This window comes from Portunus trituberculatus, chromosome 31, assembly GCF_017591435.1.
Source record: "Portunus trituberculatus isolate SZX2019 chromosome 31, ASM1759143v1, whole genome shotgun sequence".
NCBI classification, from domain to species: Eukaryota; Metazoa; Arthropoda; class Malacostraca; order Decapoda; family Portunidae; genus Portunus; species Portunus trituberculatus.
Genome location: NC_059285.1, coordinates 2,778,981 through 2,805,657, shown reverse-complemented (window position 1 = coordinate 2,805,657; position 26,677 = coordinate 2,778,981). Strand labels below are relative to the sequence as shown.

The window sequence follows — 26,677 nt, the reverse complement described above, 5'->3', positions numbered from 1 at the left end:
ACTTAAATAATAATAATAATAATAATAATAATAATAATAATAATAATAATAATAATAATAGTACCAATAATAATAATAATAATGATATACAATAATAATAATAATAATAATAATAATAATAATAATAATAATAATAATAATAAGAAGAAGAAGAAGAAGAAGAAGAAGAAGAAGTAGTAGTAGTAGTAGTAGTAGTAGTAGTAGTAGTAGTAGTAGTAGTAGTAGTAGTAGTAATAATAATAATAATAATAATAATAATAATAATAATAATAATAATAATAATAACGGTAATAATAAAAATAATAATATAATAATAATAGATACATAAAATGATTAACTAATTGAATAAAAATAAACAAATAAACATAAGAAAATAATAATAATAATAATAATAATAATAATAATAATAATAATAATAATAATCATAATAATCATAAAATATCATAGACATGTTAATTAAATCAATAAATGATATACATATATTAATAGAAGAAAAATCAATTCTTCTACAAAATACAACTGTCTCCACATTTCCTTTCTTATTTCAAGAGTCACTCAGAAAAACTTCACTCACTCTGTTCAGCAACTTGCAGTTAGGACAATTGCTTGATGCAAGGCTGAGCTCACTTGGGGTGGGAGTGAGAGCTATGGCGGGGATAGCCGTCCTGGTTCGGGAAGTGACCACACCGTGCTCTGAGGCAGTGTTAGGGACACAAGTAGAAGAAGAGACTGAACTGGAGGGGAAAGAAGACCCACCATTCACCTCTGATGACGATGATGATCTTTCCATGGTCACCAAGACAATCTGGTAAGGGAAATTAAATTGCACTTGCAAGTAATCCATAATATTTTTAAACAGGCCTAACAAAACACAGAAATTATGATTGTTTTGAGACACAGTAGAACTTTAGTTCTTGAACTTAATTCATTCCTAAATGCTATTCAAAATTTGAAATGTTCAAAGAAAAAACTACTTTTCCTCACAGGAATCAATGTTATCCAGTGTCTATAGATAATGTATATACATGTGAATAGGACTTTAATATTTATTCGTTTTCTAAATGTAGGTTCAGCAGGCCTACACACATGATGATGGGACGTATAAATATTTGTGTAAGGTGACAGCTCTTCCATTTCTGCCACAGAAAGATATACCTCCCATGTTCAAACATGATCTCAGTTAGCCACCACAGCCTACACATTCTAATACAATCTATCAAAAACATGGTTCCACAGCTCCACAAGGCCACCTTCTGGATGGAGTGCTTTGTGGGAATGTGGGGTTTTCAGGTGAAGTAAGACAAAAATTAGTATTTACAGGGGAGTAAATTATCAGAATCACCAAAAATCCATGACTAGAATCACTTAAGGAGACCGTCCGGTGGCTATGGTATCGACAAATCTGAAAAATATTGAAAATCACCAAAACACCACCAGAGCATCCCCAAACATATGGCAACAGAGTGATGGAGTATTTTGGGGAAATACGCTAAAATACGTGGGGTATTTAAACTTTAAAGGGCCCCTGCCACGCCCACCGCAGTCCGGAGCTTCCCCCCTCCCCACTCTCTGTACCATAAATGATGATAATTAGCACGGAAAAAGCCATGAAAAGTGGTTTCTTTGGTAAGGAAAGGTGGGTGCTGGCAACTTAGTACTATGGTGTACACAGGAACACACCCTCTCCCCTTCCATTTCAGTGTCCATGTGACTGCGATGGGAGGAAGATCTATTGAGTATCTTGCCCGTTATTTCACACCTTGCAAGCCACAATCCAGCCTATTTTACCTTACAATGCCTAAACAAATGGTGGAAGTGGAAATCACAAGTTGTACCAACCATGCATGGATGGGAGACACCCTCGCCTTCAAGCAATTAATAACTACAATCATTGTAGGGGCAGCCAGGTGCCATATGAGTCTTAAAGAATATTCTAAACATGCCTAAAAATCATATATGATGCACATGGTAGTGTATGAGCACGAAATATCCAACCCAAATAAATGTACAGGGTCATAGAGGACGAAAATGACATCTCTGGGGTTTTTTGCCTTTTTCTCAGTTTCCACTTTTTTATCATTCAAATCGTATCTTCTCCCACATTTCTCAACGGATTTTCAATATTGAGGTATCATTTTGAAGCTCAATGAAGCTGCTACACATCTGTCTCTTAGAATTTGGAATTTTTTTTTAAGTGCCGCAATGTAATTTTATATAAAAAAAAATTGAAAAATAAAAAAAATAAATCATATCGGCCACCAAAATAAAAAATAAAAATTCTATGGGAGGAAAAGTTTTGTTATACTACATACTTCATATCCGTACCAGCAAAATTGAAATCTGTCCTCTGGTGACAAAGTTTATAGGAAATTTTTTTTTTTTTAAATTGATTTTTTTTTTTCATGCAGTTATTTATGGATCAATTCGCTTGTTACTACTACACTAACATCGTGTAGTAGTCATCTATCAGCGAAAAAAAAAATTTGCCTACGTACTTTATTTTCGATTTTTCAAAAACACCCATATGGCACATTCTTCAATGATAAAAACACAATGTATGAAAAATTGAACAAGTTGAGCTACACGAGAGAGAGAGAGAGAGAGAGAGAGAGAGAGAGAGAGAGAGAGAGAGAGGTAATGTGAACACACCTGCCTCAAGCCCAGGAGAGGCAGCAACTGTGGCTAACCCAGTGGCAGGGGCAGCATGGGCACGGGCGAGGAGAGCCACCGTCAGCACCACCTTCTATCATTCCAGGAGTGAACACACATAATTTCCCCAAGTCTTTTATCAATTCACGCCTGATGGTTAAGTCCTCACTGTCTGTCCCTTTACCGGCCTTTTATCTTCCTGGCAAAGACTTTAAAAGAGAGCATCGGGTCTCGCCACCACACTGCTGAGCCCACACGTTTGTGGGAAAACGTACTTTGTTTACACCGAGGGACTACCTGCATAATGTATGTTATCACTAAACAATAAAAAGAACTCCTGGCCGCACCTCCAATACTTTTCAAAATATGTACATATTAAATCAACTTTTGCAAGAAGTCTATACAATTTTATTTTTCCCCTGAAAGATGTGAGAATGAACGGATGAGTGAATATTGAGGTGAAGGGGAACGCTGAAAAGCATATTTATATGATTTTACTGTAATATAATTCCTTTTTGCATGAGTTATATTTAACTCCCTTTCGTGTTTTTATCCTCACTACCGTACCAAACGTAAAAGTGAGAGAAAAAAGATACGGCAATTCGGACCGATCACTTCAAGATCAAGAGAACACCCATGAGGCAACTCAGCTGACGTGTATTTGTGCTGAATGTCAAAACACAGTGTCACTTCTTTCCCTGAACTGAATACGGTTGTCTGAATATGGGAACTTCAGAAAAGTAACTCAAAGTGTGTGTGTGTGTGTGTGTGTGTGTGTGTGTGTGTGTGTGTGCTGCTTGTCTAGATTCAACATGAAACATACGTTTGGATCTATAGCAGTAATGAACATCATGCATGTAATCTCGGGCTCATACACCAATGAAAACTTTGCCATGGGAACACATATGCCTTGTATCCATATGCACTGAGATACCAGAGCGCAGAGTTCATAGTGGGAGGTACACCACATGTAGGGGTACTCTTTTGTCTCACATTGCCTTTCAGTTGACAGAAGTAGTATATACTGCATTCATCAGCGCTCTCTCTCTCTCTCTCTCTCTCTCTCTCTCTCTCTCTCTCTCTCTGTCAAACATAAGGATGTAATGAAGCGGCTGAATTTTAGGGTGGGAAGAGTAAACACTACTTAACCGTTTACCCTAATGAGGATGCTTCACCTCACTGCATATTCCATATTCTTTCTAATTGTGATCCATCAGTCTCTTAGAGTCTCTAGAGAACAGAGTGGGGTTTCCTGGAACTATAGTGAAGCCTCTCAATGCTGAATACAAAGGTTTTGCTATCCTTTGATCTAATATTGTACAAATTGACACATACACATCGGTCTCTTAGCCATGTTCATCAAGCAATAAAAGAGTTCTCATAGATACATCCAAGTAAATTGAGTCACCTCCTGGCTGTGTGGTTTTGACATCCTCTCGGGGATTATTCCAAAACATTGCCTCTTATGAAGAACAATCACTTCTCCCAGAGGTTATTAATTTATTATTATTTATTTTAATTGTTTTCATTTTTATATTATACAATTTTATATATATATATATATATATATATATATATATATTTTTTTTTTTTTTTTTTTTTTTTGTGTGTGTGTGTGTGTGTGTGTGTGTGTGTGTGTGTGACATTCAGGGTTTTTAAGCTGATTTGGGTTTGTAGGTGTTACAATCATAATAATCATCAGGGTCCAGTACAATTTATAAGATCTATGGCTGCTGACTAATGTATATTCCTTTCATGGCTGAATTGTAGGCAATGAGAATTTCTAAATTAAGCAAAATTAATCTCTTACTGTGGGATCACATATATTTCTTAAGACATAATTATTTCAGTTACTATTTTTGAATTATTCTCCTGATGTAGCTCCTTTTTTTCCTCTCAGCTGAGGCAAGATGACGTGGGTCGTGGAACAGAAGCGCAGTTGGGCAGAATGGGCAGCAATGAGGGTGTTGCAAGTGGGACCCATACCCACCCACTTGGCTGTCATCATGGATGGGAACCGTCGGTATGCAAGACAGAAACAGCGTGATACCTTGTCTGGCCACACACAGGGATTCCACAAGCTGGCTGAGGTGTTGTCATGGTGCCGTGATTTGGGCATCAGACACGTTACTGCCTATGCCTTTAGTATTGAAAACTTCAAAAGATCAAAGAGTGAGGTGGATGGTTTACTGAACTTGGCAAAAGAGAAGTTTGCTCTGATTCTGGAAGAACAGGACAAGCTGGCTGAACATGGAGTGTGTATCAGTTTCCTGGGAAAACTTTCACTCTTGCCAGAATCCATCCAGAAAATGGCAGCACAGGCTATGCTGGCCACTCGACACAACAATCAGTTCTTCCTTAACCTGGCTGTGGCTTATACTGGCAGTGAAGAGATCACCTCTGCAGTTCAGGAGCTGGCAGTAGGGGTGGCTGAAGACAGACTGAAAAGCTCTGATGTCAATGAAGAGGCATTGGAAGCATGCTTGTATGGAAGCGGTAACCGGGACCCTGATCTGCTTGTGCGGACGTCTGGGGAACACCGACTCTCTGATTTCCTTCTCTGGCAGAGTGCATACTCATGTCTGTTTTTCACTAAAGTTCTGTGGCCTGACTTTTCCATCTGGCATCTATTTGGCGCTGTGTTCTTCTACCAACGCCAGTACCACACACTAGCTGCTGCAAGACGTGAGGCTCTGGCCCAGCGGTGCCGGACTATAGAGGAGAGGGATCTAGAGCAGTGTCGAAGTCAGCATGGTGATAAGGTTACTCACGAGCATCTGGCTGCCCAAGTTGCTGCTCGCACTGCTCGTCTGCAGTCTTTCCTTGATCATCGTAAGAAGCAGCAACTTGCTTACTTATACAAACTGTCATCCCTCACAGTGATGGAACAAGAGAACAAAGTGGAAGAAAGTCAGCTCTTATGACACTTGTACATGATATCCTAAGCATTGAGAGCTGTGCCATATATTATGAATGATCTCATTCTTGACCACACCTTCATCACTAAGCCATGACTCACCACTATTGAGATGATTTTTGAGATAAGACTACAGCTCTGAATGCATTCTTTTGAATGTTACGTGTCAATAAAATATTTGCATACATGATTCTGTTAATTTGCATCTTTTTAATTTTTTTATACTTATATATTTGATACATTTTTGTTGATGGTTCAGTCATGTAAAATTCTAAAGACGGAGGGAACGGCCATGCAATTATTTATTACAGTCATACCTCGCCCAACACGACAGTTATGTTCCTGAGCTCATCATGTACGGCGAGATTCATGTTCGGCGAATAATAGGCCATATGAGAAAATGGGGGTTACATTCCCAGATCCTCCCAAAAAATTTTTTTTTGCCAAAAAGGCTGAATAAAAAAACAATAAATGAAGTACCAAGCACACATTTTATTTAATTATAGTACTAGTACCTTTAGTTTATTTGCTGGTTAGAGAGAGCATGAAATATGAAGTGATGGGCCTCTGACTGGCAGATGCTTTCATCTGGCGTAAGGTCTCCTTGTAGGGCAAAAGAAGCTCCTCAATACCACTCTTGAACTTAATGCTCCTCTCCAGGATGGGATCTGTTTCAGTGAAGAGGGATGTTGCATCTTCCATGACTTTCAGCAAATTACGAAGAGTCTTGATGGTGAAGACAGGCTTGGTCTCTTCATCATCATCAAGATCCTCATCATCAGCACCTCCTCTTGCCTCTTCTTCCTCCAGCTGCAGCAACTCTTCAAAAAATTAAATGAAGAGAGCGCAAGGGAGCCACGTCTGTACATAACAACAGCACAACAAGGAGAGAGCGAGTGGCGGGAGGCAGCGTGCTATCGCAAGCCCCGGGGTGAGTCCAAGACGCTTGGGAGGGTAGGTCAAGTGCATCCACCAGGACCAGCGGGAGATTCAAATGGAGACCAAATCGTGCAATCGCGAGTCAAAGTCATGCTCGGCGAAATATGGGATATTTTACCGATTCGTGTACACACGAATTTCGTGTTCAGCGAGGCATGACTGTACTTGAACTTAAGGGTGTTGTAATGTTTATGCTCCTTAAGAATTAAACATATAAGGTGGAAGTTAAAAAAAGAAGTGTGTAGATTGTTATAGTTTTCATAAGGCCTGAAGACTCCAGGATGTGTACTGAGTCCTACCCACCAACACTCCCCTCTTCTAACTTGTACCTACATGCCATTCATATTCACAGGTATACTCTTAACTGTAACTGGTATACGTACTTTAGAGAGTATAAATGTACATAGAAGTATCTTAACCTATCCAATACAAGCACAGTTTAGATACAGTGCTGAGTGAAATGGCAAGTAAACTATAGCATTCAGTCCCTGTGGCCCTGACTATAGCACCCTCAGACTCTTACCAGTACCTGTAATAAGTTTAACCCTTCTACTCCCCCTGTGGGATGCCTGGTGGGCGTGGTGATGGATGTGGGCAGCATTGTGAGAAGGAAGACCTGATATACGGACTGTTGAATGTGACTTGGAGGGAAAGTGGAGGAAGATCTGTAGTGGAGGGATGCCACAGCCTCTTTGACATCATCAGTGGAGAGTGCAGTTTTGTCAATGGATGGATCAGCATCTAGCATCCATAACCCTGCAGTTGGGGCTGTCTGCTTGGAGGATCCACCGTGAACAGCTGCTTAAAGTTCTCAGCTCAATGAGCCATCTGCCCATCTGTGTCCAATAAGAGGCAACCATCTGTTGTTCGGATAGTGCTCGCCTGAGATGTAGACTTGGAGCAGAGTTTCTTTAGGGCTTGATAGGCAGGTCAGAGGTCATTAGCATTTAAATGACACTCTACATCCTCAGCGAGACTCTGACATACCTCTCTTTGTCTTTCCTCAGGAGAGCTCTAGTCCTACATGACAAAGCCCAGCAAGTTTGGCAGCACAACTCTCCTCAATACTGTCCAGCGTCTCTACTGAGGCGAAGCCACTCTGTGACCTTGGGCACTCCCCAACTCATTCCTTGGCAGCCTTAAGAATCTCATGTTTAAAGGTATCCCATAGCTCTACCAGGTCCTCAAGGCTGTCGAGCACTCCAAATCGATTGGAGACTGTCGCTGCATACTCCTGGGCACATGTCAAGTCCTTCCATTTCTCAAGATGAAACACTGGTCACATCTTGGAGGCTTTCTGGACTTGACATGGAGCTTGAGTATAGCAACAAGCCTGTGATCAGTCACAAAGAACTCGGCAGTTGTGGAGGACTTTCCCATGAATACTAACAAGGATATGGTCGATCTCCATCACTACCCCTCCAGCATTGCTACACCAAGTCCAGCAGTGCAACACTGGTCTCTGATACCAAGAACCTGCAATTCTCAACCTTCTGGATCTTGCAAGATTCAGCAGGAAAGAACTGTGGTCATTCCTGGTACCAGAGCCACGGGGACCAACATGTAGCTCGTAGTCAGCTCTCTCAGTGCCAGTGACAGCATTAAAGTCTCTCACGACAATAAGTGCATCACAACAGGGGCACTGGTCCAATACAGAGTCGAGTTTGGCGTAGAACGTCTCCTTTTCTTCAGTTTCACACATCTCGGTAGGAGCCTATGCTACAACAACAGACATAAAGCCTATAGTATGCTTCAGCCTTCGTTGCATTATACGCTTATCAATTGGAGTAACCTGTACAACAGATGCCTGCAGTCTACTGGAGATGCCTATGGCTACCTCCTTGACATGGTGACCATTGCTCATGCCAGATGAATAGTAGGTAAAACCCTTGCTACTGGTCTCGCCACTGACAGGCCTCCTTGTCTCAGAGAGTCCCACCATATTCATCCTCACCCTACTGAGCTCATCTGATAGATGAGGCAGTCATTGATCCTCTTGAGAGGCTCAGGACGTTCCAGGAGCTTACAAGTAGAACCCTCCGAAAGTTTACCCCAGGAATGGTCCGACGGGCAGCCACCACATCTGCAACCCTGCCGGCACCCCCAAAGCTGAAAATATGGTGAGGGGGATCCTCCTGTCCCTCTCAAGACACAGGGATCTCGCAAGCTTTCCCCTGGATCCACCATACAGGTAAGTAAGCCCCTCTGGTGCCTTGGCACCCGAAAGGTCTGCATGGTCGGACACCCCAGCAAAACTGGATCTGGGTTGTGGCCAATGGCTTGCCCGCACCTAGAGCCTCAACCCCGATCTCTACCTCCGACTCTGCTGGTAGTAGCTGTGGACATTTTTACAGAGAGGGGTTGCAAGCCCCACCCTAACCAGTTAGATCAGCCTTGGGCAGGGACACTGGTATCCCTGAGGGTAAAAACCCTGGCTGCCCCCAAAAAAAAAAGACAGAAAGGGAGGCAAAAACAGCAGAAATAGAAGGGGATTGAGCTATGGAAGGTAGAGAGCACTCACTCCTCACTTTTTAATTAGATAGAATCCACCCACCACCACAAAAATGAAATATTGGAAAGAAAATAAGAAAAAATGCATAGTTTTTAGGTCTAATGTTGATAATTAGGCAAAAACATATATCTGATTTTTTTTTTTTTTTTTTTTTACGTATGTGCGTGTCTGGCAATTGATATCACGGTAAATCACGGTGGGGCGGAACTGATGGATGTGAGGAGATAGGCAGGGCTTGGGTTTGCTGGTTTAAACGGGAAACAGGCGGAAATCTTCAGTCTTCAGTCTTTGTAATTGTGTGACAGTAGGCGACTGGAGGCAATATAATGGTAAAATGTGTGTTTCAATGGAGTATTACAGATACAACAACAACAACAACAACAACACACACACACACACACACACACACACACACACACACACACACACACACACACATATTTAATCCAAAACGAAAGCAATGCTGTGCGTATGGCTTTTAATGAACAAATATTCACTTGTTATGCTTGTTTTTGGTAGCACAAGGCAGCTGTGTGTGATGGTAAGCGTGGCTGACTGGTGAAGGGGTGTGGTTCACGGTCCTAATTCGTCCATATCATTCTAACTTGACTGCTAGGAAGACATATGAGTGGATTAACGCTTACAGATACTTCAAAAGTCGCTAAAATTAATGTTTTCCGTCAGTAAATAAAGCAGTGTGCTGAGGTGCTGGGCATGTCTCAGCCATTATGTCTTTAATTTGTTACCAGACATGTCACAAGTGTGGTGGTGCATGTCTAGTCTTTCATGTCAGCTGGTGAGGTGCATCTGCTTGGCCAGGTTTGTGTGTCAGGAAGGCCCAGTAAGGTGATAAGAAAATTGGTTGTAGCGGGCAGTGGTGAGGGCCTCTTGATGACGTCATCAGCAAGTCTCAGGCCCGGTTCACACCAAGGTTTCACGTCTTCCGTCTTCCGTCGTCCGTGGCAAGTGTGACGTCACACGCTTCCGCTTGCCTATGAACCGGGGAATGGTCACTTCTTTCCGCTTCCGTTCGAGCGGAATCCGTTTAGCGGACGAGTTAACTTGAATCCATCTCTCCTTGTGCGGTGTTGCATCCGCTGTTTTCTAAGAATTAAAGTGCTATAATAATTTGGGTGAAACACATATTAATGATAATCAGAAATATTGTAATTGATATATAATACGTTGTACATGTATATGTGTGCGAATTTGTAAAGGACAATTCAAAATTATGCGGCGAAAACGCCTGTGAATGGAGAAGAGGCAGCACTGTCTGTGACGACAACAACAACAGCCAGCCACGTGATACAGTCTTCCACCCTGAAGTTCCCCTCGGTGTACACTTCCCTGTGGAAAGTTGAAATATTCAACAAAAGTCTGCCTCACATTCTCTGCAGCTGATGAATAATTATTTGCACCCATTCGCCCTGGTGCATCCTCTAATGTGTGACCACTCCCCACATCTTGATGCTGTGTTTACAAGCGGACTAGCGGAGGCCATCCCATCCGCCGCTTCTCCTGTGACGTCATAAACACGGGAAAACGGACAAATCAACGTAGACGGAAGACGTTAAGACGTTGATGTGAACCGGGCCTCAGCCTGCACCAGCCAAGCTAGTTCCAATATATATTTTTATATATTTTTTTCAGCTCATTTACTTCGTGTGACAAGTCAGTTTTTAAGCTTTCCGAAGAATTTGGTGGTGTCAGAAATGTGTTTCATGCTTGTGTTGCGTGAAATACTGTGGTTTAGTGATTGTTTATAGCTTAAATATGAGCCCAGATTTAGTTAAAAATTTTCAAACTCGGTATTTTTTTTTTTTTTTTTTTTTTTGAGGTTGTAGTGAATTGTTTGTGTTTTCAAAAATTGTTTGTGATGGTTAAAGTGTGTTGTGAGGCTAATAAGATAAATGTGTGGACTTTGAAAGTGATGTATAGCCCAGTTAAAATGTGAAAAGTGACACTTTAAAAATATATATTTTTGTTTCAGCATATTGCCAAGTTTTAATATGTTGTGAAAGCAGTTCATATTTTTTGGGGAAATGATAGCGATTGTGTTGAATAAGTTTGGATGACTTTAGAATTGTGTTTAAGCATGTCAGAATTCCAACACTTTTATTTATGATATTATCTGAAATATTTTCCTTACTGCTCAGCCCAGTGATGTTTTTATATTTTAGAAATTAGTTTTGATTGGGGACAAGTCAGAATTTATTACGCATTTGTGTCCAGATGCCTTTTTGCGAATTGGCATTTTCATAATTATTTACGTAAGGTATAGTCTATATGTGTAACTGGGCTGAATATTCATTTTATCAGTAATGAAGGTAAACTAATGAAATGAATTAATTAGGGAAGTGTAAATAATGGGTTGATAGAACGAAATAATCTTTTGAGTAGTAAAATGAAGGTAAATTATAAAAAGAAATAATAGAAAAAAAACTATAAAAGTAATGATGTGAAAATCCAAAAAGAAGATACTTTTGATCAGTAATATGAAGGTAAGCTATTGAAAAAAAGGGAGAAAATTAGTTAAGAAAGTAGAAATAACATATAATAACGCAAAATGTGAGGGTAACCACTGATAAAAGGAAAAAAAATAATTTGGAAAGTAGATATAATGTGATTATGCAAAAGCTCTTTTCTTGAGTAGTTTATTGAGAGTGAGCTGTTGAAATATGGGAAAAAATAATCAAAAGTAGGAATAATATGATAATAGAAAGAAATAATTCCTCAATCTGACTAGTTAAATGAGGGTAAACTACTGAATCAAGAGAAATTAATTTGGAAAATAGTAGCCTAATAATGTGATAATAATAAAAAAAAAATCATGCCTTTGATCTATACTGTTATGGTAAATTATTGAAGAAAGGGAGAAATCAATAAAGAAAGTAGAAATTATATGATATCGAAAAAAAAAAAAATTCCTGAGAGCTGTAATATGAGGATAAGCTATTGATATAAGGGAAACATTAATTAAGAAAGTAAAAATAGCATGATAGCACAAAAATTATTCCTTTGTGTAGAAATATGATATGGCAAACTATTAAAATAAAAAAAGAAATGAATTACAAAAGAAAAATAAGTAAATAAATAAAAACATCGTGCAGTAATATATGAGAGTACTTAAACTGCTGAAATAAGATAAAAATTAATTGGCAAAGTAGGAATAGTATGATAAATAAGGTATATTCAACACGAACCACCCACTTAGTACTCAATAAATAAATTCTACATCATCCTGTAAGTGACTACATTGCTTAGCGACTTAAAAAAAAAAAAAAAAAAAAAAATGGGGTGAAATCTCCGCATAAGACAACCCTCCCATATTTACACCACCTGTTATTGAAGTTAACAAGCTACCTCAAACTAGATGTCATCAAACTTTCACTCATACTTTTTAGTGTTCTTGGGGAATGCGTGAAGCTTCACCCACGGATACTTTTTCTTGTTTTTTACACAAAGACAATAACTGTTGCGGCAATTGTGTTCTTCCCCATGTTTGCATCTTGTAAGGGTGCTCGTCCTTCCCGGGCTCCACCGCTGAAGGACCCCCAAATCGGTACCCTCCTCGACTTCCTGCGACCCACGCGCCATCTGTTGCTACCTCCCCTCCCCAATCGATTCCATCAGCCCGCCCAATCAACCCGTATATCCTTCCTATAATCCTTGATACAGATTGTGTTTGCTTTTTGCCTCTCACCACTTCCCTTTACCCTCCCAGAGAATCTTGTACAGTGTGTCCATACCCTAGATGACAAAACACATACAGGTCCTGGTAAAAGGTAAAATGCAAGAAGAGAGTCTATAGTCTATATGGAATGTTACTATCATCACTTTTGATAGGACAATATTGGACAAGTGGAGTATTGTATATGAGACAAATTTATTTATGGAGTTCTGACAAGCAATTTGCATGACTACTTAGAAACATAATTCAATAAAATAATTTCTAGGCTGCCTAGTATTCGGAAATCAATATAGGTAATGTATGGTAGATGAATGACTGATTGATACATTTATTGCTGCATTAATGATTAAATACAAGAAACATAGCTAGATCTTACCTGCAGATAATAAGCATATTGTAATACAAATTGTAAAGTTCCTTTTTGTAATACTGCTATTCTGCAGGCACTCTAAGGATAAATAAAAAGAATATGCAATGGCAGAGTGTTGGCAATAATTAGAAAAAAAAATAAATGCACTAAGAAAAAAAACTTTAGGCTCGTGCACGTGTTATTGGTTTCCTTCATGCGCAGTGATGTAAGGTGGTCCGTGATTGGCTGGAGATGGGGAGCTTCAACCAATGGCAGAGCTGCGTACAAGTGGCCAGCCTCACATGACAGCTGATCGACCCGCGGCTGAGGGAGAGGTGAGCTACTGCCTTTATCATCTCTTATTCTCGTGACTTGTGTGTCTAGGAAGAGTGAAACACCAGGATAATATTCTGTGGCGGTACAGTAATACAGGAAGTGAGTGTTGTGGTGAGTGGAAGACGTAAAGTAGTTGAATGGCGTCATATGTAGTGGTGTGTCTGTCTGCTATGACTGATGTGCCTGTCTTTATTTACTGATATCTCCCCGTTGTGTTGGTTAGTGAAGGAGAATGTACCAGGATGGTGTCTTGTGGTGGAATAGTATTGTAGGGAGGGGATTATTGTGGTGGTCTTATGGACGTGTGGTGCTTAAATGTATTATCTCTGATGGTGTGGTAGATTGTTGTTATATTTCTTTTGAGTGACGTATCATTATAAAAATAAATGCCAATTGGGGAATACTGGTGCAAGATAACATAAGGGACAGGGCACTCAGGTCAGAAACATCACAGGTAGGGATAGTATGGTACACCTGTGCGTAGGTGTTATGAAACATTGTGATACATGTACGTAGTTTTATATTTCTTATAAAACGCTAAGGTTGTGTGGAAATAATCGTAGGTTATCCAGATGAGCGATGGAGGAGTTAAACGGTAGTAAAACTGCAGCTCTATACAATGCCTAGAATTTAACACACTCTCCCAAAGGATAATTTTGGGGAGTCATTCTTCAGGATAAAGGGAAGGAAATGTTATCTGACACAACTAATGACACCTTTGCCCTCCTTGGATGAATCTTATCCTCCATGTCACTACACTGAGCACTGTGTCACTTTTCATTTCTCTCAAAGTTGAGGGCCTTTATAAAACTTTGCACTTTACATCTCTTCCCCCTTTTTGCTAATGTCCATTTTTCTGTATAAAATAACCCAAGTATTAGTAAATGATATGGAGTGTATGTGTTGAAAGATGTGTAAAGCAAAGAGAACTACTGTATTTCCATATAAAGAAAAGTGCAGGTTGGATTGAATTATGTCTCTGTAATGTCCATACTTTCCTTCAGATTCAAGATGTTGGACAGTCTTTTCAATATTGACAATGGGTACCTGGAGGGGCTGGTTCGAGGTTTCAAGAATGGCATCCTGAAGCAGACCGACTACTTGAACCTGGTGCAGTGCGAGTCTCTGGATGGTAAGGCAGGGCAGGGTGGGACCATGACACGACACATTAAACTCTGGTATGGAATTTTCACCTTGATTTGACTTTTTTTTTTTTTTTTTAATAGATTGCTTCATATTTTTGCCTTCATACACTATTACAATTAAGAAGTAAATGTGTTGTGTCAAAAATGATAAGGCAGAAAAATGTATGTGTTTTCAGCATTCATATATATAGAGAAAACATATGAAGGAATAGATGGTGAAGGATTGCATGGTGTTTTGTGATTGCACATAACCAATAGAACATGTCCCTTGACAGCAAGTAGTTTGAAAGTTCTTGTTGGATTGTGGCAGTAGCATGGATATGAGTTGTTTTCTTGGTTATATGATGTTTTTGTGGATGGTGTTGCAAGGAAGGTAAATCCAACTCTATAAGATGGACATCTGAGTCTGTTGAAGTTTTGCTCCTTGCAGAAAGCTCTTTTTGTCTCCCCATCCAAATAGTCTCTTCTCTCTTACTAGTATTTTATTATTTTTAAACCCCATTCTTCCCTTCTAACTAACTCTTATCTGTTTCACTCCAGTCATCTTCCCATGATATTTGAAATACTAGGAAAAGACTTTTTCTTCTTTGTGCAGATCTGAAGCTCCACCTCCAGAGTACTGACTATGGAAATTTCCTGGCCAATGAAGCTTCTCCCCTTCAGGTGTCAGTCATTGATGACAAGCTGCGGGACAAGCTTGTGGCCGAGTTCCAACACATGAGGAACCATGCCGTGGAGCCCTTGGCTACCTTCCTTGACTATATCACCTATGGGTATGTATCTGAGGGAAGAGATTTGGTTTGTCTTCTCTGACCTCTCTTTTCACTTTTATCAGTACTGTACTGTAAAATCTTACCAAACAGTGCCGTACAAAGCACAGGTATTCCATTATTGTGTGCTGACCTTTCAGTTTGGTGTTGCAGGTATATGATTGACAACATCGTGCTGCTGATCACAGGTGCTCTTCACCAGCGCCCCATTTCTGAGCTGATGCCCAAGTGCCATCCCTTGGGCACCTTTGAGCAGATTGAAGCCATCAATGTGGCTTCCACTAGCTCTGAGCTCTACAATGCTGTGTTGGTGGACACTCCTTTGGGTATGTGCATTTTAGATAGCTAAGCCTGATACTGAAGGCTTACGTAGGATGACACTCATACACAGTGATCACTTTAATGTACTTCAAATATAAAAATATAACATTAATACTTGGCATTGTATTGAGGCTGACATAGAGAAACTAATTGTAATAAGGATAACAAATTCTTTTAAAACCTTTTGTAATACATAAAGATACATCAATGAATTAATCTCTTCTGTATGCCTTTGTAGCTGATTTCTTTGGAGAGTGCATCAGTGAACAGGACTTGGATGAGATGAACATTGAGATCATCCGCAACACCCTGTACAAAGCTTACCTGGAGAGCTTTTATGACTACTGCAAGAACTTGGGAGGAACCACTGCCCAGGTCATGTGTGAGATTCTTGCTGTGAGTATTTGTCTGTTGTGCAACTCTCATTGCAGTAAACTGATTCAAGTGTTCACAAATTATTTCATACAACTTGATTGTACCTCATGTTGCCCACTCATGCAGATCTATTTTCATGATTAATGTACTGTAAACTAAGTTGAACACCAAAAGTTATGTAGTGAATGGGAATACTGTCAGTGTGGAATGTTCAAAGTAGTCAAGGCAAAATTCATGAGAAATTAGTATAGATTCTGAGAATGGGGATGCTTTTATATTATATGAATCATGGATCATGAGTCATATAGTACTTTATATAGTATATTGATATAGTGCCTATTTCCTGATGTTTATATTTTTTCTGTCCAGTTTGAGGCTGACCGTAGAGCCTTCATCATCACCCTAAACAGCTTTGGCACAGAGCTCACCAATGAGGACCGCAAGAAGCTTTACCCTCAGTGTGGCAAGCTGAATCCTGATGGTCTGGCGGCTCTTGCTCGAGCTGACGATGCTGAGAATGTGAAGCAGGTGGCAGAGTTCTATACGGTGAGGCTTCAGTTAAGCATGTTCAAGTGCACACACACACACACACACACACACACACACACACACACACACACACACCGTAGTGTAGTGGTTAGCACGCTCGACTCACAATTGAGAGGGCCGGGTTCGTGTCCCGGTAAGTGGCGAGGCAAATGGGCAAGCCTCTTAATGTGTGGCCCCTGTTCACCTAGCAGTAAATAGGTACGGGATGTAACTCGAGGGGTTGTGGCCTCACTTTCCCGGTGTGTTGTGTGTTGATGTGGTCTCAGTCCTACCCGAAGATCGGTCTATGAGCTCTGAGCTCACTCCGTAATGGGGAAAACTGGCTGGGTGACCAGCAGGCAACTGAGGTGAATTACACACATACAGTTGACCTAATCATATCTGCAACTTTGTCAGTTTGTCCAATGTGGCATGGCTTCAATTCTTTGAAGATTCATATAAGTTAATAAAGTCACTCAGAAATATCTTGTATCTAATGAACACAATAAACATTCCATATCATCTTGTTATTCACAATGATACCTATTCCAATCCTCTCTTCTCTCCAGGAATACCGTGCACTGTTTGAGGGAGCTGGCAACAATCCCGGGGAAAAGACCCTCGAGGACAAGTTCTTTGAGCATGAAGTGAGGCTCAACGTTAACGCCTTCCTCCATCAGTTCCACTTTGGAGTGTTCTATGCCTACCTTAGACTCAAGGAACAGGAGTGCCGCAACATTGTTTGGATTGCAGAGTGTATTGCACAGAAGCATCGTGCAAAAATTGACAACTACATCCCCATCATGTAGACAGCAGCAGGTACGTTGTAATAAATGGCACAGAGTTTAGTGGGTATATTGAAAAGAACAAGTGGTATATATATATATAAAATATATAACTAAAATGTATAGATGTCATGTCTTTGTTATATAGAGTATAGATATTTGTGGATAAGAGGGAATGGGTTTTGTGTGTGTGTGTGTGTGTGTGTGTGACAGAGAGAGAGAGAGAGAGAGAGAGAGAGAGAGAGAGAGAGAGAGAGAGAGAGAGAAGGCCCAGTGTCATAAAGATTGAAGAAGTGGACTGAAACAATGTGGAATTAAGACTTATTAAGGCAGTTGTGTTGCTGATCACTAAGAGACTTCAGCTATGTCCTTAGAAGAAAGAAAGATGTTTCCACAGCAAAACAGCTTCACAAACTAACCAAGCCACATTTGACAAGAAAAGACTCGGGTAAACTTGGCTCTTAATCTTTGCAATGGCTAGATGCAACTGCTCTCTCTTTCCCGTTGAGGACTAGGTTATCTTCAATTTGTTTTCATTCTGGATTTGGTAAGCATTCCATTACCTAGATATTCCTAGCGATTGTGAATATTATCCCCAAGGGTCTTACTGAAAAGTGTACATATATTTAGAGGGTGAGTAATGTGTGAGGATGTTATTCTGACATCAAAGGACTTTGAAGTGAACAAGTATTAGGAGACTTGTAGTGGTAGCACTATTTAGTCATGTACACAGATGTTGAAGACTACCAGAGTTCCAAGTACATATGTTTGTAATGTTCATTCAAGTAATGAGATATGATATAGTATATTTAAAGTTGCAAAAATGAAAAAAATTATTGCATTTCAAACTAATCTTGCAATAATTTAAACTCTTAATATTTTTTTTTATTTTGTTTATATGTACATACTTATGATATATTTAATTCCCATGCCACTGTATTATTTGCATTGCATATTTTATTTACCTTCCCATTTAAAGAAAATAATATGGTAGTGAAAGGATGACATATTACATATTTTTACATATTTAATAAAGAAACAATTTTTGCTGTGTAACTGACATAATCTCTTTAATGATACACTTCTATTTTAGATTGCACAAATGTCACTACATATATATTGATTTGGGAGTATTTTGTGTAGAAGTTTAGATTATATGAAAACTGATATGCCAGAAATAAACGACTTGTGTATAAGTTGTAACAACAGTGAAGTTGGTAAAGGAGAACAGTTTGGTTGCACATTCTATAGTCAGGCTGGAAGAATACTGCCATTGTATTCTTCACACACTGTAAGGATCAGATCAACAGGATTAGGAAATATGTTCTATTTGTGTAATGAAGCAAATGCAAAATCCTTCTTAGGAGGGATCTCAGCCTGGGACATGAATAGGAATTTGGCTCAGTGAGGGTTAATAGATACACAAAACATAATCTTCAAATATGTTCACTCTTGGGGTACAGCATGGTTATAAAATGTGGGAATATCTATTACCCTGGATGATACAGGGATGTTGTGCATGTTTGTTTACAGTGTGTGTATTCCTCCATTTGCATTGAAGTGTTTACAGATGAACATGACTGATTGGTTTGTTAACATGTATATGTTAATAGGAGAATTACATGCATTTTGTGGGGTTATTTAATGTTTTAGTGGGAAACTAATTGGTAACAGCAAAGGGTATGCTGGAGGAGAAACTAAATGCATGTATGGCAACATCTCTGACTTCTTTTCCTCCTGATGATGTGTGGTCTTCATTATGTGTGTGTGTGTGTGTGAGTGTGTCTGCATATGTACAGTGAAATATCAGAAACTGATGTTCTGTATACCTTATCCTAATTTATAAAAAGGTTGTAATTATGAAATATATGTAAGTATTATATAGCTTCATGGTCAATAAAAAGCAATATGCTGCAGCTTGTTTTGGCAAAGCATTCCATAAAATGAAAATAATCACTTGAGGTTTAAAGTTCCAAAAACAGACATATAGATGAAACTCGAGTGAATCTCAAAAAATCTATCCATTCTCTGCAGTGAAAACTGAGAAGACTTTCAGGTTTACCACATCATTCAGTTTCAATGTGCTCTCAGCAGAAACCACAGCAACTTTGTTACCTCTTGTAGAATCTTGAGAGATAAATACATTTATTCTAAGAAACAAACTTTCCATTTTGAACACAACTGAACTGTATACTCATGAATGCCATTTTTGAGTATATGATTAAGAAATATTTCATTACTGTTTTCTTTCTTGTATACCAGTGGAGAAAGACATATTTCCTCCTTGTTCCTTTTTCATCTATGTTGTCTTTGCCTTATTCTTTATCTTGATTTTCATCCACTGAAATTTAAGACAATAAAATACTCCTTTATAGGTCATTGCTTAGACATCTTCCTCCTTGTACAAGCCTCACTTGGCCTGGCTGGCTTTTTTCTTAAGCAGGAAGCGAACCAAAGCATGGTGTTTGAGATTCAAAGTCATGTCATATTTCATCAGCCAGTGAACATGATTTTGCACCCATTGTAATTCAGTGCCACAAGGACTCTTCCTGCCTTGGTATTTCTCTCTTGTATTCATACGTGGTGTGGACAACTTGTACCAACAACCTTTATTCTTAGCTTCCCTTCGCCTTTCCATCTCCCGAAACTTTGGAGTTAGAAGCCTGTATGTCCTCTTTACAACCTCACGCCACTTCTCACACTCTAATTTGAAAGCTCTATGGAAGACTCGCACCAAATATCTGTAATGGTCCCACTTTTTAAGAAGGCTGCTAAGGTTATCATAGATGAGTTTCAGTGGTCCCCAAGATGTCAGGTGTTGTTCAGGTTTTGTTAGAGCTACTGGTTCCCATAGAGACTCTTCTTTCTCGTGCATTTTCTTGTTATCTTTCTTCTTTTTTTCAGCAGCATCAGCTTTTTCTGTGATGATCAACTGTTTCTGCATTATTAGAATTCTGCTTCATGTAACCAGCGAGGGTCATTGCATCAGTATCAGTCCCATTATTCAGAGCAACATGGGGTTGTTCTTTTTCATCACTTACACCTGAGCCACTGTCTTCATCATCACTTGATGTGTCATAACTTATGATGTCACTTGATGAGTCACCAAACTCATAAAAACTGTTAGGTACCCTACCACTGGTGCTTAATATCATAGCTTTCTTTTTTTTATTAGAATTATAACTTGTTGAATGAACATCAGAATCATCCCCTCCATAATGCACAATGTCTTGATCACTGTCACTGTTATCATTTGATGTTATGGAATAACACTCACTGTTGTCAGTTTCTGCAGCATGACTGCCTCGATCCTTATTGTGACTGATTCTTTCACCACTACTTGGTGCTGCAGTCTCATCTTCACTACTTCCTTCAAATATTTGCTTGATTTCATCATCATGAGTATTACTGAAAAATGAGTCATTGCCATTGCCATATGGGTGTGAGACAACATGCTTTTTGTGACCACTACTGCCTTCACCATGTACTGTCTTGTATCCTTTATAGTCTCTTTCCAAAACTATATCATGCTCGGGTACAGTGCTAGGCATGTGGTGAGGTATGGTGCTAGTTGGATGCTGCCCTGATGATGTACCAGTCCTGTGGTGCCTAGATGTGGTGCCAGGTGGCCTATGGTGCCTTGATGTAGTGTGAGTTTTGCAGTGTCTTGTTGTATTGCCAGGTGATGTATGTTTCTTTGATGTAGTGTGAGTTCTGTGGTGCCTTGCTGTGGTGTGAGTTTTCTGGTGCCTTGCTGTGGTGTGGATTCTGTGGTGTGTTGCTGTGGTGTGAGTTGTGTGGTGTCTTGCCTTGGTGCCATGCGGTCTGTGTTTCCTTGATGTAGTGTGGGTTCTGTGGTGCCTGAATACATTGCGAGTTCTGTGATGTGTTGAGGAAGTACTAGTTCTTTGATGTCTTGAAGTAGTGTCAGTTCTGCTGCGCCTTGCTTTAGTGTCAGATGGCCTGTGGTGCCTTGGTATTGTACTAGTTCTTGAGGAAGTAACAGTTTTGCAGTACCTTGAAGAAGTAACAGTTGTGTGGTACCTTGATGAGATAACAGTTCTGTGGTGCCTTGAGGAAATAACAGTTCTACGGTACTTTGAAGAGGTCACAGTTGTGTGGTGTCTTGATATTGTACTAGTTCTTTGATGCCTAGATGAGGTCACAGTTTTACGATGTCTTGATTTAGTGGCAGTTCTGTGGTGACCTGATTTAGGGCCAGATCTGTGGTGCCTTGGCACTGTACCAGTTCTGTGGTGTTGTACATTACTTCTCACATGCTGCTGGCTAGTTTTTTTTCTGTCTCGAGATAGAAATCCCTTTCCTTTGTTTCCGTATGTTTTGTCTTTGTGATGCAGTGCTGTGTCAGTAGGGAGTCCAGAAGTAGCTGGTACTTCAGGTTGCTTACTTGGAATAGGTCCCACCTCATCATCTGACTGCCAAGAAGGAACATCAAAGAGGTTCCCACCAACTACAGGATTGGCAGCAGAAATCGTATCAGAGAAGCTAAATGACATTTTTTTACTGTTCTCTAATACTTCTAATATTTCCCTCCTGTTCTTCTTAATCATCTTCAGGAGAAAAGTCCTGAAGAGATAATAACCACGCATGTCACAAAACTCTTTGATGGCCATCTTCAGGGCAAGATCATAGGCATGAGTGGTTAGAACATAAGTAAATATATCAAGACAAAACCGAAAATCATTAAAGTTTGTTGGTAGCTGCTTGAGAATAGTGACACCAGCCAGGTGGTCGCTGGAAACATGGTACTGTTTGGCCTCCAACTTACTCTGGAAGAGTGCCTGCTGCTCTACCTTCAATTGCTCAATCTGAGCTTCTTCATACTGAGGAGACAGAATTGAGTAAGAGCCAAAAATACCAACCCATCACATTAGGATAAGAAGTATGCACTAGAAGTACAGTATGTACACTGAACATAATGTGGCTATTTCAGCATTAAAGGGAGACAACAAAAACAATAACTAAAATAATAACAATAACAACAACATGAACAAGAAAGCCATTTGTTGAATTCAGGGAATAACTCAACACTCAAATAGTATCTCAAAACTACAGAATTTTACTCTTCACACATCAACTGAAAACATGTATATAAGATGTTACAGCTGGCAGTATTATCATTGTACCACTTACCAAGCATTCAAGGAGAGTCTCTCTGTCATCAGCGAAGAGCTCCTTGGGAGTGATGGAGTCGAGATGGTGAAAGTGGTGGCGGTAGGAGTGAAGTTCTTCTGTCAACTGCTCTAACAGCCGGCTCTTAGTCTTTGCTGCAATAACAGCCTGCCTCAAGTATGAATAATCCGGGTACCAATGACGTCTGTAGGGCCCCATGTCTGATGGTGTGATGTACTGTGTCTGGCCAGAAGGGAAGAATCAATGATAGGTTGGTGATGGTCATGCAAATCATTACTGAATGATGGGTGACACTAAGATCACATATGTCAGACTTCTGGCAATAAGTAAAGATTAAAGGGAGGAATTGAAGTATGTACATGTGGCCGTCTGACTCACTCCTTGCTCCCTGACTAACTTGGGTGCCTCACTGGTTGCCTGGTGAGGGAGGCAATCCTGCTGGTGCCATCCCACATACCCATCCTCATAACTTTCCTTTGGGATGAGGAGAGAGAGAGAGAGAGAGAGAGATATTGAATAAGTTTGCATTTGTCTCCATAAGGTACTTCATCATTCTGTCTTTCAAAATCCTCTCATTGGACATTGATTTTTACAGCACTTGTTTGTGACACTGGTCTGTATATCTTGAAATCTTATAAATAATTCCTTTGAAACATATGAGTAGGAAATAAAAAAGGCTTCAGTCATTACAGTAAGTTTTGCACTCATTTCTTTAAACTTTCCATGGTAACATACCTTGTAAGTCAAACAATGTGCAAGATGAGGTAGTACTTTGAATGAACTTTGACTTTTCTTGCAAGTAATTCACCAGAAGGCAGACAGTGAACAAGGTCATTTACCACACTAATAATCCAATGTAACATTATATAAACCTGATACATATACTAAGACATCTCTCCACAGTGTGAAGCTTTTACATCACCAGACCCTCACTCCCTCACCTTCCAGAACTCATCCAGCTCACCACATCTGTACACCATCTCCTCAGGGTCACTGTAGAAGCCATGACGAACCAGCTCTTCCACTGCCTCATCCACACTACAGCCCTCCACCTGCAGCTTCCCTCCCTTTACACACTCAAGAAAACGAAGCTGTAAAGAGAAGAAAACAGATGAGAGAGAGAGAGAGAGAGAGAGAAGCTTGCTCTATTTCAGCAAGAAAGATAATTATGTAAAAACACACTCAACAAAACTTAGCTGTAGAGAGAGAGAGAGAGAGAGAGAGAGAGAGTTTGCTTTTATTTCAGCAAGAAAGATAATCACGTAAAAACACACACCATGTCCTCCCTGGCTGTGACTCTTGCCTGCAATGCAATGCGCCGGCCCTTGAGCACCTCAGAGTAGCGTGATTCCTGCAGCTCCTTGGAACACGGCAGCAGCTCTTGGCAGTACTCTAACTTCTCATCCTCCTCTATCTGTGGGTGAGGTGAAGCAAGTGAGTGAAGTGAAAGGAAGGACACAAAGAATAGAGAATGTCTAGTATCTGATATCCTAATAACTAAACAGAAGTGTGTGTATATTATAAAGAACAAACATAGCGGTGACAAGATGAGGGCTAAAAGTCTTGCAATGCAGTCGCATAACTCACATTGCAATTTGCAACTCAGTATTACAAAAAAAATCCAAGTGACACATGTAAAATTTCATTGATAATAAAGATTTGTGTTACGCTTTGTCTCTTTATTTTAAATATCTCAATTTCTTTTAGAGAGAGAGAGAGAGAGTGTGTATTTTACGTTGCAATTTAAAAATCATTCACTTGATATTAACTTAATTGTTAAGACTATTCACCTTATAGTGAGAAGCATCGACAGTGAGGAGATAAGTAGAGTTAATGTGCGCGGTGACGGCCCTGAGAGGAGGCTGAGGCATCACTATTTCATCAGGAGCCACACTGTATACACCTGCAGTGATATCAAACAGTGCCGTAAGATACATCTCACCTTCAATAGGAGCTTGGAGGCAGATATAAAAGCATTGTCATTTCATAATATCTTCCAGTATGCATATTCTATATGCTTGCATTGCTAACACGCACATACACACACAAAAAAAGATAATGTATACCTCACAGAAATACTGCATAATAAATCTGAGAGGCATAAATTAACATTTATTCTTTTATGGCGCTTGTTTGTTTTCTTTACTGGACCAAACAAATGAAACATGTAAAGAAGAGGAAAGAAAAATCCTGGCTAACCATGTTTCATTTCAAAGGTTCATTCGTGTTCATTTCCTGATTCATCAGTATGACGCAAGGTTCGATATCTTTGGGCGTGTCTATAACAGATTATTTTTTGTTTCGTAATGGAGGACACTGTTCTTCATGCAATCGTTATAGCTTAGTTATATCCTTATTATGTGAATGTAAATGACTACTTTTTTTTTCCTTTTCGTAAAATGCCTATCATAAAATTTGTCTAGCAATTGGACACGCAGTTGTGTAGAAGAGAGGAGAGGTGAAACATTACATTCTGCAGGTCCAGGAGCATGCAATCAAGCACACAGTACAGTACTCACAGTGCGGCGTGAACACTTGCAGAACGTGGTAGCGGTGGGTAGGAAGAGCTTCATGTGGGTATCGTTGCTGCTGCAGGACCATGTAAGTTAGCTCTGAAGCCTGTATCCCTTCACTGGGTATTTCCAAGGTTAAGTTGGAGGCTCCAAGATAGTCTCGCAAAGTGACTGTCAGCAAAGGACGTGGAGTAAAGATCCCTCTGTCCTGTGGGTCCAGGAGCTTGAGTAAGGGCGGGAGATTCTGCCTGATGGTGGCAGCAGTGGTTACTTGTGTTGAAGGCACAGATGAATGAGCTTCGGCTTTATTCAACTTTAATTGTTCTATTTGTTGACTTACAATTTTTTACGCTTCATTTGAAGCTTCATGCGCTGTCTGTACTTCATCTGAAGCCAGGCACTGCGCCTTTGAATGGCATCTTGTCTCAACCCTGGTGGGCCACGGTACAGTGGACAAGAGACATTTCTGCTGTTCTTTACCCTTGTGGTGCTTGGCCCCTGCACTGCGCAGACAGACGGGCTGCCATTTTCGTCTTCCGGTCGCAACGGAGGAGAGTCAAGAGTGATGTGTCTGAAGGGTCTTGGGTACTGGGAAATGTAGTCCTCGACACCTCTGGGCTAGCAGATAGAAAGGAAAGATGGTGAGGTAAGACATGTCTCTCAAACCTGGCAAAACATCAGTACCTAACTTAATTAACGACGCTGTTAACTACTATTCTCGTCACAACTAAGGGTCGATTCACACATATCAGTGCCGTATCAGTATCGTTCAGTGATATCCGTGTCGCTTCTGTGGCGTCTATTCATACATATCCGTGGTGACTCCGTACACCATGGTCAGTAATTTCGAAGATGGCAAAGTTTACAGACGTGGACTTGGCAATGATTGCCATAATTCTTGATGAATGCAGAGCACCACTAGGGTGGAGCAGGGTCTGAATGTAATGACAAAGAATAAAGACGAGGAGACAGAACAAAGAGTGAAAAAAAAGTGGGTACTTGAAGCGTGGAAGAAAAGAGAAAGTGAAGGAGAGTTTGCGACTTTGTACAAGGAACCAATTGATGATGAAATAAAATTTTTCTAGTACTTCAGAATGTCCGAAAACTGCTATCCATATATTTGCGTTGTGACAATTACATCATACAGAACAGGAAGGTTTCGCACCAATTCAATAAGTAGTTCGTCATCCATTTTCTTGACAGCTCATAACACTCGAGATCGTCCGGCGTCCGTGAAAATCTAGAAAATATTGGTGGCGACGATACTCAACTTCACGGAACGAAGACGTAACAGCCACAGAGTCCAAACACGGTACTGCGCCGGCCGTGTGTAAATGCTTCGGTTGAATTCAAGGCAACGATATTTATTTTTTTTTTCACTGACACTGAAGCACTGAACGGACGCGACACTTGTACGTCACTGATGTGTGTGAATCGGCCTTGAGTGTGGATTCTCAGTGCACAGTGTTCAGGAGCTGGTATTCTAGACTTTACTACATAATAGCGATAAATCTGTGACATTATTCCTAAACTCCTCATGGACAGTATGAGAAGGAAATTACTGTGAATGCGTTGGCCCGACTGATGGTGTGTGCCATGACGGAAGAGGAAGACGCGTGGGACATGGCAATACCCTCAAGAACACACTACCTAGACTGACATGAGCGACAAGGCCAAGGAAAGTACGTGGTAG

The 26,677-nt window shown here is 40.1% G+C and overlaps 3 protein-coding genes across 11 annotated transcripts; 2 read left to right on the top strand and 1 right to left on the bottom strand.

The window, feature by feature from the left end:
- The first annotated feature begins 3,239 nt into the window (after positions 1 to 3,239).
- Positions 3,240 to 5,751, top strand: LOC123511697 (dehydrodolichyl diphosphate synthase complex subunit DHDDS-like). 2 transcript variants are annotated; one of them, XM_045267765.1, is made up of 2 exons: positions 3,240 to 3,389; positions 4,550 to 5,751. In XM_045267765.1, exon 2 carries the CDS (start codon positions 4,560 to 4,562, stop codon positions 5,571 to 5,573), a length of 1,014 nt encoding a protein of 337 aa, XP_045123700.1. In that variant the 5' UTR covers positions 3,240 to 3,389; positions 4,550 to 4,559; the 3' UTR covers positions 5,574 to 5,751. The 2 variants fall into 2 exon arrangements, with proteins under 2 accessions (XP_045123700.1, XP_045123701.1); XM_045267766.1 differs by having other exon boundaries at positions 3,257 to 3,399.
- A 7,557-nt stretch (positions 5,752 to 13,308) lies between these two features.
- On the top strand, positions 13,309 to 24,141 carry LOC123511696 (V-type proton ATPase subunit d 1-like). 6 transcript variants are annotated; one of them, XM_045267764.1, is made up of 8 exons: positions 13,309 to 13,392; positions 14,398 to 14,525; positions 15,134 to 15,311; positions 15,462 to 15,634; positions 15,868 to 16,025; positions 16,374 to 16,550; positions 17,102 to 17,351; positions 23,460 to 24,141. In XM_045267764.1, the coding sequence occupies exons 2-7, from the start codon at positions 14,405 to 14,407 to the stop codon at positions 17,339 to 17,341; spliced, it is 1,047 nt and encodes a 348-aa protein (XP_045123699.1). In that variant the 5' UTR covers positions 13,309 to 13,392; positions 14,398 to 14,404; the 3' UTR covers positions 17,342 to 17,351; positions 23,460 to 24,141. The 6 variants fall into 6 exon arrangements, with proteins under 6 accessions (XP_045123699.1, XP_045123698.1, XP_045123696.1 ...); XM_045267763.1 differs by having other exon boundaries at positions 13,347 to 13,492; XM_045267761.1 differs by having other exon boundaries at positions 13,347 to 13,492; positions 23,420 to 24,141.
- LOC123511695 lies at positions 17,501 to 26,457 on the bottom strand. 3 transcript variants are annotated; one of them, XM_045267756.1, is made up of 7 exons: positions 24,991 to 26,457; positions 24,262 to 24,374; positions 23,748 to 23,885; positions 23,413 to 23,562; positions 22,850 to 22,945; positions 22,472 to 22,687; positions 17,501 to 22,161 (listed from the first exon to the last, which is right to left on the bottom strand). In XM_045267756.1, exons 1-7 carry the CDS (start codon positions 25,070 to 25,072, stop codon positions 20,227 to 20,229), a joined length of 2,730 nt encoding a protein of 909 aa, XP_045123691.1. In that variant the 5' UTR covers positions 25,073 to 26,457; the 3' UTR covers positions 17,501 to 20,226. The 3 variants fall into 3 exon arrangements, with proteins under 3 accessions (XP_045123691.1, XP_045123690.1, XP_045123692.1); XM_045267755.1 differs by having other exon boundaries at positions 22,472 to 22,693; positions 24,991 to 26,455; XM_045267757.1 differs by lacking the exon at positions 24,262 to 24,374 and having other exon boundaries at positions 22,472 to 22,693; positions 24,991 to 26,455.
- Positions 26,458 to 26,677: the final 220 nt, after the last annotated feature.

What these genes read in the sequence shown, in the direction of transcription:
- LOC123511696 (XM_045267764.1), top strand. Translation starts at nt 14,405, where the DNA reads ATGTTGGACAGTCTTTTCAATATTGACAATGGGTACCTGGAGGGGCTG. An exon ending in GCAGTGCGAGTCTCTGGATG is followed by an intron (nt 14,526 to 15,133) that starts GTAAGGCAGGGC and finishes TTCTTTGTGCAG; the next exon opens with ATCTGAAGCTCCACCTCCAG. An exon ending in GTTGGTGGACACTCCTTTGG is followed by an intron (nt 15,635 to 15,867) that starts GTATGTGCATTT and finishes ATGCCTTTGTAG; the next exon opens with CTGATTTCTTTGGAGAGTGC.
- LOC123511695 (XM_045267755.1), bottom strand. Translation starts at nt 25,072, where the DNA reads ATGGTCCTGCAGCAGCAACGATACCCACATGAAGCTCTTCCTACCCAC. An exon ending in GCAAGTGTTCACGCCGCACT is followed by an intron (nt 24,375 to 24,990) that starts GTGAGTACTGTA and finishes ATATCACTGCAG; the next exon opens with GTGTATACAGTGTGGCTCCT. An exon ending in AGCTGGATGAGTTCTGGAAG is followed by an intron (nt 22,946 to 23,412) that starts GTGAGGGAGTGA and finishes CTCATCCCAAAG; the next exon opens with GAAAGTTATGAGGATGGGTA.
- LOC123511697 (XM_045267765.1), top strand. Translation starts at nt 4,560, where the DNA reads ATGACGTGGGTCGTGGAACAGAAGCGCAGTTGGGCAGAATGGGCAGCA.